At 36.7% G+C, this 15,165-nt stretch overlaps 1 protein-coding gene across 4 annotated transcripts; it reads right to left on the bottom strand.

Moving 5' to 3' along the window:
* Positions 1–420: 420 nt before the first annotated feature.
* LOC115445770 (serine/threonine-protein kinase mig-15) lies at positions 421–13,263 on the bottom strand. Of its 4 annotated transcripts, none has more exons than XM_030172184.2 (22): positions 12,964–13,263; positions 12,695–12,760; positions 11,315–11,522; positions 10,944–11,120; positions 10,553–10,784; positions 10,338–10,466; positions 9,993–10,226; positions 9,637–9,710; positions 9,470–9,554; positions 9,189–9,312; positions 9,008–9,028; positions 8,807–8,903; positions 8,602–8,731; positions 8,207–8,333; positions 7,008–7,934; positions 5,900–6,022; positions 4,041–4,497; positions 3,748–3,968; positions 3,458–3,648; positions 3,098–3,224; positions 1,844–1,978; positions 421–1,544 (listed from the first exon to the last, which is right to left on the bottom strand). In XM_030172184.2, the coding sequence occupies exons 1-22, from the start codon at positions 13,030–13,032 to the stop codon at positions 1,296–1,298; spliced, it is 4,203 nt and encodes a 1,400-aa protein (XP_030028044.2). In that variant the 5' UTR covers positions 13,033–13,263; the 3' UTR covers positions 421–1,295. The 4 variants fall into 4 exon arrangements, with proteins under 4 accessions (XP_030028044.2, XP_030028048.2, XP_030028049.2 ...); XM_030172188.2 differs by having other exon boundaries at positions 4,041–4,248; XM_030172189.2 differs by lacking the exon at positions 7,008–7,934.
* Between the last annotated feature and the right edge of the window lie 1,902 nt (positions 13,264–15,165).

Raw genomic sequence — 15,165 nt, 5'->3', positions numbered from 1 at the left:
TAACAATGAGGATTTTGTGGTCGCGCCAGAAGCCTCCTACCAGGCGAACGTCAGATAAATATTATGTGTCACAAGTTCGGGCCTTAGTCTTTATTTTATTGGCTAGATACATGATGACCAGTACAACACGGCGAACTGGAGGGACCAAAATTAACTGCCACCTGTAAGCGCCAGGCTTTCTCTAGGATGGCCAAAGTATCTAGAGCAGCGCCGCCGCTAGCAAACTCCACCCTTCCGCAAGACAGGTGGCTCTTCATAAAATTGCGTAGTGTTTTATCAACTTGGTTGATTTTCGCAAAGTTACACTTTCAAATATGTAGCTAATTCAGATTTACTGGTGCAAAAAAATTACATACATAAACCTTTTTTAACAATAAATATTGGAGGTTTAATGACTTCACCAGTCAATAAAGAAAACAGTTTTATGTGATTTTATATTTTATTCGTCTAAGGTGTCCTCAAATTAAAATCAAATATATAATTTTCAATATGCTTAGTTACACCTTTATACATGTAAATAATATAGTACATAACAAATAAATAATAAATATTACCAAATTTAGGATTTATCCATAAAATTGTAGTTTGGCGCGTGATTGTTATGATACAAAGTGACTTGACTAAATGCCAATTTGTTAAGAGAGTTGTGAATCACCTAACTTACAATGTATATGCAAGAGCAACAGTTATATATTAGGTCTAATTGTGTCGCTTAACTGTTCCTCAATAATTATTTATATTCAGTCAGAACTGGCATTTTTTTAATATCATAAACATAATTATGTAACCAATTAATCATTGTCACCCTTCAACTAGCTTATCATTACAAACAATATGGCATATATGAATAATTAATAGTTTGATTTGAAATACATTTCTTTTAGAAATAAACAATTGCAACATAATAATAAGTCCTAAGCATATTAATTTACTTATAATATTCATCAATATCAAAACATTTATCCTAAAGGTTATTGCTTAATAATATATGTTTCTTAGTAGCTTGTTATGAAATTACTATCAACAGTACAAAATGCCACAATTATCTATCAGATAAGGGTCCTCGAATACTTGAAAGTAGTCATATTCTGTGGATTGTCTTTTGAGCACATAATATTATAATCTGTCACTATCACAAGTCTTTGAATTCCGAGTGGCCAAAGCACGTGTTTTTGTAATATTGACTAAACTACTGGCATTATCTTGTACAATGCGAGCATGTTCATAATAAAAAAGACGCCGCGCAAGTAACATCACAGATCAATGGCGCGCTAGACGCCTGTCTAACTTGTCCACTACCAGTTCGCCATACCGGGTTTGTTGAGTGTCATGAAATATATTTGACAAGACGAACCCCCCTTTGCAGATGAAAAGAATACTTTGTCATTACGTTCGCATAAAAACTTGAGTCGTTGTGCTTTCTTGTGCATAAACACGCCGTCAAGATGGCCACTCTCCACAGAACGTATTTCAATAGCTTTATTGCCCCATCCCATGATTTGTCCGGTACCGATGTACGCCACGGATGTCGGCATTTCACCCCACTAAAACGAGAAACACACCATTTTCACATTGTATATCGATCAAATTTTTTGTTATTGAAGGTTTCCACTTCAAAGATAGGAGAAACATTTGTGTATAGTGTGGCGGGAAAAGACAGTTTTATTACAATAGAGGTAAACAAAGTCTTAAAGTGTGTTAGCCGGAATTATTTGGATGAACCAGTATGATTCTATGGTGGGATTGGAATTATTTGAATATCCTAGGCTGATGTATATAGAGTTATTGTAGACTGTTGCGCATTTATATTACCAGAATTTTATAAATAGTATTAGATATTTACCTGGAGTACTATATTCTTGCTCACGCGTCCGTATGTATTCACATACACACCCTCATTGTCGTAACACAGTAATAATTGAACACCATTGGAATTTGGAAGAGGTACAATGCAATGCGGAACAATGGCTCCTTGAGTCTGGAAAGTAAGAGTATATTTAACTTTGCAAAGTCAGATTTTTCATATAATTATCATGTCTATTTGCTATGAAACATTTTATGTTCACTTTTCACGTAGTAAACCTTAAAATTAGAAAAGAAAAATCCTGGTGTTAGGGTGCTCCCTTTAGTTTTTCGTTTTGAAGTTACTGTTTTCATTTTAAGAAATTAATCCTATCTTTTACAATATGACGAGGTTTTGTTAATTTCCTAGTCCAGTTATACGTAGTGATGGATGCATCCATACTATCAATGCGCGGCTTGTCTTATAACTGTTAATAAAATCAACCCTAATATAGACATATTTCATGATTCACAAAATATTTACAAGAAAAAAATAGAACACCTTAAACAAAACTTAAACTGATCCCACTATCATTGCGTACCCTCATTAATCGAAACATAATAAATCAGCATTAAGGACAAATTTATAAAAGGATCTATATCATAGTTATGTTTTCTTTGTAATTATTAGTTGGTAGATTTTAGTTTTAATTTGTCTTTTTTTGTAAAATATCAACATTGCGTACAAATTTGTGAGTGTTGTGTACTCCTATAATTGGTACACACATCAGAATGTGACTTTACTGCTTTTATGTTATAAACAAGAAATGTGTGTACACTTTGGAGAACCATATTTAAATAAATAAATTCACCATCATATATTGATATATTTTTCTTTGTATAGAAACTAAAGAAACATCCTTACGGAAAATACTCTCGAGGTTACGTTATGGTTCGATAAAAAGAATTACATTTTATTTGCATTAGGCAAATACACGTCGCATATTTTTTTGATATCAAATAAAACATTTCAACCAAATTTGCAGTCTCATGCATAGCATCTAATGTGCATGCACCGTTTGCAGAATATGTTTTCCTCTAATAAAATAGTTGATATCAATGAAGTTTTTTTTCATTACTGGTTAATGGTATTTAAATTAGATATATTAGAACATTGGATGCATTTTCTTAAAAAAATATTCGTCCGTATTTCCCTACAGCTGAAACATACACTATGGGATGTTGCAGATTAGCTACATGTTATCACATATGTGGAAGGTGCAAAACGACGTATAGAATTATAATATGTACTCACATGTTTTGGAATATAGATGTCATAGACAGTGGCAGTGTCAAGATCAACAGCATGAAAACCATCAGCTGATCCGTAAATTACTTTCAGTCTTGTGCCTTCTTCAATAGTTAAGTCTACCAACAAAGGCCTGCAATAATACAAGCATAGTACACAGTCAGTCCAAAAATACACGTAATATCAACAGTTATGATTACAGAGAACTGGAATTCTGCAGCATTACAAATAATCGATGACGGCGCGTATAGTAGTAGTAGTATACATAATATTGAAGTTGGAAAGTTATCAAGTTATATTCTATATACACTTTGACAGTGGCTGAGCCGCGAGTAGCAGCTAGTTAAGGTATTTCAAATCTCTTACCTATGTTGTAACTCTCCAAAGTTTTTAAATGCCATAAACTTGTGATATGGTTTGGGCGCCCACGCATAGATTTCAATCGAGTCCTTGAGCGCAATCACGAGGAATTTGATCCTTTCATACTTAACAATGCGAAAATGTACTGCACCTTGCAGTTCACCTACGTTTATCCAACCATTCCTCCTTTCTGCTTGCTGAATTAAAAATAAATTATCCATTATATTACTGTTTTGTAATATTTGGTGTACACATCGTATTTATTAAAACTATTAGTAAATAATGGATATGCTCACATCACTAAGTCCATCGGTGCGCAAAATCTTGGACTTGAGCCAGCTGAGATAGTACACGCGTACGCGATTTTTCTTTCCAGAAACAGTCACAAGAATATTTTGTCCTTCTAACACTTCCATCTGTTGGAAGCGGCGTCGCGAGATTAATTGATATACTTTACCCTGTCCTGAGCGATCGAGCAACATTAATCCATTTTCTGTCCCAATGAGTAAATTGACACCTAAAAATGAAATTAATTCAATAAGAATACGTATCGTACTAGAGTAAGACGCCGTGAATATAATGAACTCACCCCACAACGCGGCACAGAGTATTTCAGAATTGAATCTCTTTTTGTATTTACGTATCTCGGGCGTGTCGGAGGAGAGCTCGTGTCCGGTGGGCGTGACGTTGACGTTGACGTGGCTCTCGCGCCGCGACACGTTCCCGCCGGAGCCGGTGGTGCCGCCGCTGCCCGTGGAGCCCGCGCCGAACCCGAACGTCAGGAACGAGCGCTGCTTCTGTTGCAAGGGGAGGAACTGTTGCTGCGACCCCACCGACGAGTTGGACGGCGAGTGTTGCAGCGGGGCCGCGGCCAGCGGGCCGTGAGCCGGCCCGTGTGTCGGACCGTGTGTCGGACCGTGTGTCGCAACGTGAGCGGGCGACGTCGCGCCCGACACGAACGACCGCGACGGGGTGGACTGGGCCGAGGAGGGCGGGTGGTGGTGGTGATGGGACAGAGGCGTGCCGCCCGCGATGGCTTGTCTATACTGCAACAGATGACGACATATTCTATAATATTATTTATTACAAATAACAACAAAACAGCGATTTAATAAAATAGTTTCCTAATTGACCATTATTGGATTAATTAATACGTGATTTGTTAGTCAAATCCAACCCCCAATAATTATTAGTTGTCATCTCAAATATAGTTGGAAAGTTATTAGCATGACGATTATTAATATCATCTACCATTTCATGAGCTTCTGATGACAATGGTTCGTGATAAATTATGAATCAGGCAATGAAGTTATTCGAATAAGTACATGTACTACATAAATATGATCATGCACTCGTGAAGTGCAGCGATGTAACGCTCATATATCTACGTTATACTATTTCATGTTTAAGTTACTGCAATGTTTTGTTTTTTATTACTATTTGTTATTTTCTTTTCTATCAATAGTTTATTCTAATGTAACTTTTTGGGTACAATTTCAATTTGAACGTAATCAGATAATAAAGTTCGAATCATTATATTTATATATTCATTGAATAGAGAATTTACAAACATTTCAAATTATAAGTGTATTTAATTCATGATTATCGAGCTGCATGTACCCAGGCCCGGACCCATATAAACAGCTACAAGTTGAAATATTTCAGCAACCCATATTCCCGTAAGACCGTTGTTTAGTTACTGTTATTGAAGCCGTCGCAAATTGTTCTACCTTGAAGCTTGGATATCGATCTGCATTCGATGAATATTGTGACATTTTCATACATGAAATGAAAGAAAGCGTCTAGAAAATGCATAAATATAGAAGAAGATACATATTCAATTATCAACAAACAACGTTCTATAGTAACCTTACAAGCATTTCCTCTTATTTGCAATACGATTTATACTTACGCCGGGGTAAGAGGTGTCTGCAAACCGGCCGCGAAGTGGCTCCAGGATGTTTGCATGATTGACAACCATTATCACATTAATACGATAAACCAAAAGCTGGATACCGCGCATAGGCGGTATATAGAGCTTCAAACAACACATTTGTAACGGGTTATAAAGGCAAAAGAAAACCATAACACACATCTATTAAAAATTCGATGCTAGATTATTATGTTTGTAATGTAAAATGATAGTATGTTAAGACACATACACCTTGATACACATTAAAATTGAGGAGATATTAATTATAATAAATATGTATCGGTATGTTGGAAGCTCTCAAAGAAAGAAGTTAATTACGAACAAATTATGGCATGTTACTGTAACTCCCTTTGTAACATAATCCCGTAAGCATGTGATTTGTATAAACGCTAGTTATAATTCTCCCCGTGTACGGAACGTATAAAACTTTACGTGGAAACAACAATGTAATGATGATGATAGCCACTACTGACGCAATACAAAGCAGTGGCCGTGTGTAGTGTGTGGTGCGTTACCTCCTCGCTGGTGGACTTGTCGTGCCGCGGCGGCGTGGTGGGCTGGCCGGCCTGGCTGAGCAGGTCGGGCAGCACGGAGCTGGTGCGCGCGCCGCCGCCCTCGGGGGCGCCGCTCGGCCGGGCCTGCGGACACGCACACATACACCACCACGATACACTCCGCATTACGGCACATCGGCCAAACAATACGGTTGTCAGTTCTCCTACAAAACGAACATATTTACTGCTTCAATGTACAATGCATACACAATCCATATTGTATCGACAAGATGAGAAGTCTATTTTAACTTCTATAAGGACTATTCATCAAAAATAGAAGAAGATAAACATAATATTACAAGTTATTCTTAAATCTATGAAAATGTTCAACAACGGGTAAATGATAGCAATATTAATTCGACACAGCGCGACAAACATACACGGCAGCCAAAACATGCAAAACACATTCACGAGTTTGATGGCTCCTGTTCTCAAGTCCTGAGATTTCGTTAGGCGGCATTCCTAATCGTGGTTAATTGTCGAGTGTTCATGGCGCAAGTGTATTCGTTATTGGCTTTGACGGTTGATGGCAGGAAGACGGTATTCGCGCACGACATATTCTATGGTTAATATGCTATTAGTCGTGAGTTGCGGTGATGGTATTATTCTAATGTTAGGAAAATGCACAAATCAGAAGAGAAATCTTAATAGTATTCACAAGTTCCGATCCTGTAACGAGAGGTTGCATTACCCATAACGAGTTCACCAGAGTTAACTACTACTAAGGAAATTCCGAGACCCAGATCTATCTATAGAAAAAAAATCACGCCAAAAGGTAAGACGTGTGAGCAAATCTAATTTGTATCTTTAATGGTTCAACTACATCTAGGATGATATTGTTTTATTATAAAACGCTTAATACAATTTAGCACATACAATAAACTCCAACCATTCCCATACATAAAATAGTTTGTTAATCGTTCCAAAACCCAGAGCTACGAAATCAAGTTCTTTAACAAAAGCATAACCATTACAGATGTTAGTACAAACTATGTTAGGAAATAGAACCCTCATACCAGTACATCATTAAGAAAATATTAATCAAACTATCCTGGCTGGAAGCATTTACCTGGTCCTGTGCGAGTACCGCTTCCTGCCCACTCGTTATAAACTCTGTGTGTCGATTATACTGTGAATTCCTTCGAAATACTATGTCCGATTCAGTCTTTTCTCTGCGCGGTTTGACGAGGTCGCCGAGGTCTGGCGCGGGGTTGTGCGCGGGGCTGTGCGCGGGGCAGTGCGCGTCGTCGTGAGTGAAGCAGATGCTGGAGGCGGGCGAGTCGCTGTTGAGACTGGCGTGGCGGCTGGGCGCGCTGCTGTCGCTGTTCTGGCGGATCAGCGCCGCCACGTTCTTCAGCGCCTCGATAGGACTGCTCGCCGCCGCTTTCTTCTCCTCATCTCGTTTGCTACTTTTTTTTACTTCGCCCTGAGCGGACATCTTTAGACTGTCATTCATCTTTATAAAGTCAGTAAGTATGGGCTCTCCCGAAGCTGGCGATTTTATCATTTGTTTTCGAGAATTGTTAAAAATACCGCTAGACCTCAACTGTTTATTATGTCCTGCTTGGTTGTCATGCTTTGGAAAATAAATTGCAGAATGGCGTGTACTCGGCAGAGGGAAGAGATCGGAATTTTCTCTTCGAAACCCTCTAAAGAATCGATTAGGTGAACTTATTTCCGATTCTTGTTCTTTTTTGGATTTCAACATATCCGAAAGTTTATCCTGTGTGTGTTTCTCGTTGGGTTTTTGGAATATTTGTTTGTGTCGGGATGGCGGAGTGGCTATTGCCTTATATTTGGCCCACGCATCTTCCATCTCTAGCCGCGACTGACGCTGCAGCGGTAATCTCTTCTGCTCCGTGGTTTTAGATGCTTCTTGTTTGTCTTCTTTTGGTTGGGAATTCTTTGGGGGGAAAAATTTAGCAAAATCCCAGTCCTTCAGTAAGACCGCTTCATCAATGTCGGATTGCCTTTTAATGTTTTCCTCACTCTCTCTCTGGTGTTTTTCAAACATGTCCGATACAAAAAGATGAGTAAATAATATGTAGTTAACTAAATATAATAATAAAGCAATAACTACACATATTTAAATAATGCTCACTAATCTTACTTTGGCGTGAAATATCCTTACAGATTAAGAAAAGATAATAGGTCACATGGCTAATTCGCCCTCGATATTTTTTATAGATGTCAAAGTGATGTTGAAATGTAATATGACGACTATGAAATTAGCACAAATAGATGTGTATATTTTGTGAAGACACTTACCCTCTTCATGACAAGCGTGCGATCTCCGTGCGTGTCGTCGTCGTCGGGAGTGGGGGGCAGCGGTCGGGTGGGGGCTCCGTCTCCCGAGCCCCCGCCGCCGTCCTCCGACACTGCGCTCAGACCCGGCCTGTAGCAAAACTCGGGACTGACAAGCCAAACAAAAACAAAAAGGGCAGGGAACAACAAAACAAGGGTAAACAAAAAGAAATAAACGCAAAAGAAAATAAACCAAGTTTGCCAATTAGATATACAGTCAAATAAAATAAATGGTTATAATAAGTTGACCTGCTAGAACTCTAAACACTTGACCATGATTAATCAAACCTAGTTCAAAACAAAATCAAAACACGAATTATATGTTTCTTTATAGCACATAAATGATGAAATAGACTTACAGCGGTTTAGGCGGATCGCTTGCTAGTAGAGTGCCGTCGTTGCGGACGCGTCCGCCGCTCTCCTCCGCGTCAGAGTCGCTGTCCGAGTCGTCGAACGTCGGCTCGGGAGGGTTCTTTTCCACTGTCGGCCCTGATTTATTTCAATAATCGTCAAAGGATACTCACACTGAGTGTAGCGTGCGGGATATTTGTACAAAATATAAACCTTGTCCATTGGTGGGCGCTCGCGGCGGTCGTGTCGGTGGTTCATTCCCGGATACTACCCCCAGTTCGTTCAGTTGAGCGGCTAATTTATCCAAATCCTATATGTAAAAAAAATTATCAACTTTAAAACTGTAGTAACTTTAATTTCAAATTCCCAATTAATGATATTTTATCGTATCAAAATTTTGCATTTTAAACCTACCTCAGGCCTTCGCGGTGGAAACTGCAGGAAACGTGTGCAAAGAAAGGTAACAGCGTGACATGGAAATAAAATAAAAAAAGCAAATAAATAAAACTGACAACACAACTACACAATAAAAGGAAATTTAAAGGCGTATTGGTTATAAATGGCAACACAGAAATTAAAGTGAGAGTCTTTATACCATTGGTTTGAACATGTGATGAGAGCCACGCTGAGGCGGCTGCGGACCGCTGGCCGGCGGCGTGCCGTTGTTGGACCCTGAGCTGTTGGATGACCCCGAGGACTTAGGCGTCGGGGGTAAAGGCCTGCAGACACCAAACAATCATGAACACATTGTAGTGGTCGTATGTGAATTCTCGCGCATTCTAGAACACCATGTTTGAGTAATCCTAAAATTCTAATATATTAATATATAAAACCATAAGACATTAACATAAAGAACAAAAACCATAAGATATTTACCTATATCTATTAGGCTGTTGAGCCTGTGGATCTGGCACAACGATCAGTCTTTGTGGAATAGAAGGTCTCGCTGGGGGACCTGGTTCTAGGGAACACACAAACGGCAAAGTAAGGCACTAGTAGCTTGTTATCATACAACTCGGAATGTATAGTTAGTGTTATTTTACCTGGAATCTCTTCTCGTTCCTCGCGTTTACTGTTGCGTTTAGGCGGCGGTTGGGGTTGAGCAACCTCGGCAGATCTATTTTAGTACAGAAATCATGATTACTTTCAACAGATGCCGCATGAGTATAATACATGTCTCGGATAAATATAGCAATGCTAAGTTTACTTATATCAAAATAATAAAACCAATGCCAGAGTTTTATTATTTTGATATAAGTAAACTTTGCATTGTTACTGTCCTATGCAAATGATGTAAACTCAAGTTCTAAATCATAATGCGGGGTCTATTGAATGTATGTTTTTAATAGTTGAGATGTGGTTAATAAGCCACAACACGTGAGGTAGACCGTCAAGTTACCTGGCTCCTTCTTGTATTTGCTGGAAGTTGCGGCGCAACGTGTCGCTGGTCTGATGCGCGGCGGCGTTGTGTACGATGGACGACGGCTCGCCGGCCACAGCGTTTTCCTCCTCCTCGCCCTCCGACCCAGAGTATTTGTAATCCTCTCGCACAGAGTTGTCTTGTTTTCTTTTCTTGCATCTATCTATATGATCTTTTAGTTGTATTCTCACTTGCCTCTCTGTAGGCTGATCTCTGAAGTTAAGTGAATAAACTGCATTATAGTAGTTAAATATTCATTAGGTCTAGTTTATTTTGTAACTCCATTTAGTTTAAATTTGCTGCAGACAAAAGTACTATATTTACCTTATGAAGGGGTGTTTCAGAAGCTGCTCAGTGTAAGGCCGTTGATGATAGTCTTTTACTAGTACAGTTTCAATAAAGCTATGGAACTTCTTAGCCCACTTCTTAGACTTCAGACGGGGAGGTGGGTTTCTGTAAAATATTTGTGTTATATAATCATAACATGTTATTTGAGTTAATGGTTACAAAAATAAATACAAACTAGGTACTATAATTACCTTGGAATAAGAAACAGAGCTCTCATAGGATGAAGATCGCACAGAGGTGGTTGACTCTCAGCCATCTCAAGTGCAGTGATACCAAGGGACCATAAGTCTGAGCGGTTATCGTATGTGGCGTCAGGATTTTCGTCGCACGCAATAACTTCAGGCGCCATCCAGTATGGAGTACCAATGAATGTGTTCCTTCTGCCGATGGTCCTGTCCAGTTGCGCCGACACACCAAAGTCCACTAATATGCAACAGTCAGAAGTAACCATTATAGATTATAGTCACATTTGGTAATGCAGGCTAGTATAATTCTGGCAGTGGTTGAGTGATGCAATGTATCTTGTCATTAACTATATTAGAATTAGTTGTAAGTACTACAAGGTAAAATATCAATACACACCTAGCTTCACTTCTGCATTGTCTGTAAGCAGAACATTCTGCCCCTTGATATCTCGGTGGATGACTTTGTTAGAATGCAAATAACTAAGTCCTCTAAGGATTTCTCTGCAAATGTAAGATATCCATTCTTCTTTCAATGACTGTCCCTTTGTAGATTTAACTAAATCAGTCACAGAACCTAGAACATACGTGTTTCATTTATTAACTAGAAGATTTAGTTGCCATAATTGAATAGATCTTTAATATAAACAGAAAAATCAAAGGTATGTAACAATTTTCATTTCATTGCACCTAATATTAGTCACTTCATGAGTAAATCATTTGGTAATTGATTTATGTTTTTGATATAAATAGTTGATGTGTGATACACACCAGCACCACAATATTCCATGACCAGCCACAGTTGGTCATCTTTGCCTGGTGGGCTTTTCTTGATGAATGCACCATAGTAAGTAGCAATGTTTCGGTGGTTTGAGTACTTTTTCAGCACATTGATTTCAAGTTTTATCTCTTCCTCCTCATCCTGCGTGACATCCATAACTTTGATGGCTGCAAGTTGTCCTGTTTTTGTGTGACGACCCTAAAATTTTAGATAATGTTGTAAGTGGTGTACTGTGATAAGCAAACAGCATCCATTTCTATTATGTTTCTACTAATTTATTAATTACTTTTGAGTAATTCAAAAACCCAGTAAAAAAAGGTTATAAGCCTATTTTAATGCCTGTTAATATAGAAATACACAATATTATAAAAATGGATACATTGAATCATTATTTTTAATTTAATTAAATGCTTGAAAAAGGAGGTTGCAAATTGTAGCTAGAGACAAGACATATAATTTTCAGTATGAATAAGCAGCCCAAATATGTAAATAACTTAAGGGATGATAATGTTATATCCTTTACTAATTGTAACATGACACATTAAAATGATTAATTTAGAAAATACTCCTATATACCTCTTGTATATAGAAACTCTGAAAGTGAATCATTTTTATTACAAAAACAAGATGAAATACCAGTAAATTCTATGTCTAGTGTAGTTTAAGGAATTTCATATTATTTTTTGTAATTGTGATTTTCCTTTTACTTTTTTATCTGCTATAAGTACTTTTTGCACACATACATCCATAATTAAGATATTAGTCCTGTTCTAATTATTATATCTAAAGCATTTAATAATGTTAGTGATCACACATAATCCCCTTAAAACATCATAAGTTTTTCTCAAAGGTATATGTAGTTCAGTTGTAATTTTGTTATTATATTAATTAAATATTGTTGGTTATAACTCTAAACAGTCACAGATTTGCTTTAAAATTGACATGCTATATATGAAACCTTATAAATATGTTTGTATTTGTATGTCTACACCTAAATATATAAATAGTATTATGTATATTGTAAAGTTTTGGTTTATACTAAAACTCCAAAGTAAATGTAACAAAATATCCTAGCCTACATCACTGTTAGTGATTACCAGGGCATTGACATTCATAGTGTGTACTATTTAATTATTATTGTGATGCTGCCATTGGTGCCTATTAAGTTTAATATTGAGTTGTTTAAGTGCAGGCAATTACTCAGTTCATACAAAGGGGCACCATATTATCAAATTAAGTAATCAACTAATTACAGATGGGCTTCATTGTACTAGTTTTGAGCAGGACATTTAATCGTATATATGTATATTATTATATTATTATAAATGAAATGGTTGTATTGATTCTCTTTTTATTTTGATAACGCATACCTTATACACTTGTCCGTAGGTGCCATTTCCGACCACTTCTATTAGCTCAAATATTCCAGCAGGGTCCTGAAACCGACCAAATAGCTTTAACACTGCATGTAATGGCAAAAACTGAAGGCTATTAAGCCATTTCTACGTGAACCTTCACTTATGATTCACGCCCTGTGAGATCATTGCCCTTTACTATAATTCTTTTAAATTCTATGGGCGATCATTGTGGAAAATCCTTGACTATACTTAATCTAAATACAATTTCTTCCAAAGTTTACCTTTAACGCGCTGAGGTCAATGTCGTCTAATGAACAATTTACAGACGGTGCTAGCTGTTGATGCGCCATTTTGAGTATATTGTCACACACGAAGACAAAGCACGGAAACCTCACATCAATGTATAAAGCATATAAAACACCTAAATTACAACATTGGCAATGTAATTATTTATTTTTCAGGAAATATAATTAAATTTATAAAAAAAACTCATTGTTTACACTTAAAAATAAGTAAAATAACAGATACACTATATTCATGCGTCGCTCACACACCCGGCGGGGATGTCAGATTTAATAAATAAATTCAGCAATCAGCACAGATAAAATAACTAGTGTTGTACCCAAATCGATAAAAATGACAACAGTATCAATTATAAGTAGTTCGCTTCGTAAGAAATTTATTGTACATTTAATTCAAAGATTATATTGCTCAATTTTTATACGGATTATATGAAGCCTGAGCCAGATTACGGATATAGTTGGCAATTATCATAATTATCGTTTCTCGAATCTTGTATATTCTTTTTCTCTGTCAAAGGTATAATATCAAATGATCATGCACACACATATAGAATAATATTACGTGCATAAAATGGATAAGTGTTAAATATTTATTTACGTGCACACACATTCAGACTTTAGATTTAAAATATGAGTGCATTTTAAAGGTAGTTTCTGTTTATTAAATTATTTAGTGAAAGATACTTAATAAAACAAACACTGTAAAAGAGAGATATTGTTTACTTATTTATGTACGTGATTGAATGTGGGTGAGATTGTTTTTAAATAAACACCACCGTTTAAAAATTATCCAAATGATAAAGGGTGCGGCGGCCTACAAGAGTATTTCCAATATTTGATAGTTAGAATTCCACTACCTAGTTTTTCATTGTATAGGAATATTGTCACCTAACAAAAATTATTCAGGGGTGCAAAGTATAAGTACTTTGTAAAATTTAGAATGAGCCCTGCACAGCTATTAAAGTAATGTGTCTGGGTTTGATTTTAATAATGAATTATTAGTATCGAATATTGGTACGATTTTATAGATAAGGCTTAAAAATCTCCCCAGTTTTTTTGCTATTAATAAGGCAATCAAGTCTAGACCGGGTATATACACCTTAAATCATGTATGTGAGATTAAGACAATTTATGTTACGTTCTCAATTATAATTTTAAATTTGCTTTCTGGATTCAGAATATCATTCCGGATATATAGGTCCGGCCTTACTATTTTTTTTAATTTTAGGGGTAATTTATGATAAATTGACAACAATCTGAACCCTAGAATCTGAACTCACATTTTTTTTCTTTTGCGATGTTTTAATCACCTACCTAAAAAATACAGAGACAAGAATTTTGACTACAAGTACATACATAACGGCAACGTAAATTTTACTACAAGTACATATATAATGTCAGAATATATTTATAGTTAGTCTAAGTAAGATTTATAGGTATTTAGAATATACGTCAATGGTATTTCATACACTATACGAATTCTAAGATTTAATACACTATACGAATTCTAAGATTTATAGATTTCAGCATGGAGTAAGTAATGTCAGACTAAGATGTTTTTATAACTTAAAAACGTATAAACGTATAACTTTTGCTCGCGGCTTCGCCCGCGTGAAGGTGTTTTCCAGGATAAAATTCCACTGTTTGATAAAAGTCTTGCTACATATTTTCCCGGTACTTATAGGTTAAAGCGTTATACTTAAGCGTTCGCGATTCACTTTCACTTTTGTTGAGTTTCAGACCGCGATATTAAATCCTCCAACGCGCACGCGAATTTGAACTTTATGCAGCGGTAATAAATTACAAATTTGCTCTCCATTTTATTTAGAAAACGTTTGTATGGGAAATAGAAAAATGCTGTTTTGAGGATTTTCCCGGCAATTATTCGAATTTTTCTCACCTTTTAAACCTTCCCTAGACCTCCACGAATAATTCAAGACCAAGATAAGATAAATCCGTTCAGCCGTTCTCGAGTTTTAGCGAGACTAACGAACAGCAATTAATTTTTATATATATAGATAACGTAAAAGTATTTGTGAAACGTCATTGATGTCAGAGGTATAAAATCTGTGAAAGGACAATACTTAAGTACACAAGACATTTTTGTAATTGGAAGCTGGCACTTAGTTACTTTTTGCTGCAAAGAGCATTACAATACTATGTAAAATTTGCTGTTACTTT

Source organism: Manduca sexta, chromosome 28 (genome assembly GCF_014839805.1).
Source record: "Manduca sexta isolate Smith_Timp_Sample1 chromosome 28, JHU_Msex_v1.0, whole genome shotgun sequence".
In the NCBI taxonomy this organism is placed as follows: Eukaryota; Metazoa; Arthropoda; class Insecta; order Lepidoptera; family Sphingidae; genus Manduca; species Manduca sexta.
The sequence above is the reverse complement of the archived record's forward strand: the minus strand, read 5'-3'. Positions and strand labels throughout refer to the sequence as shown.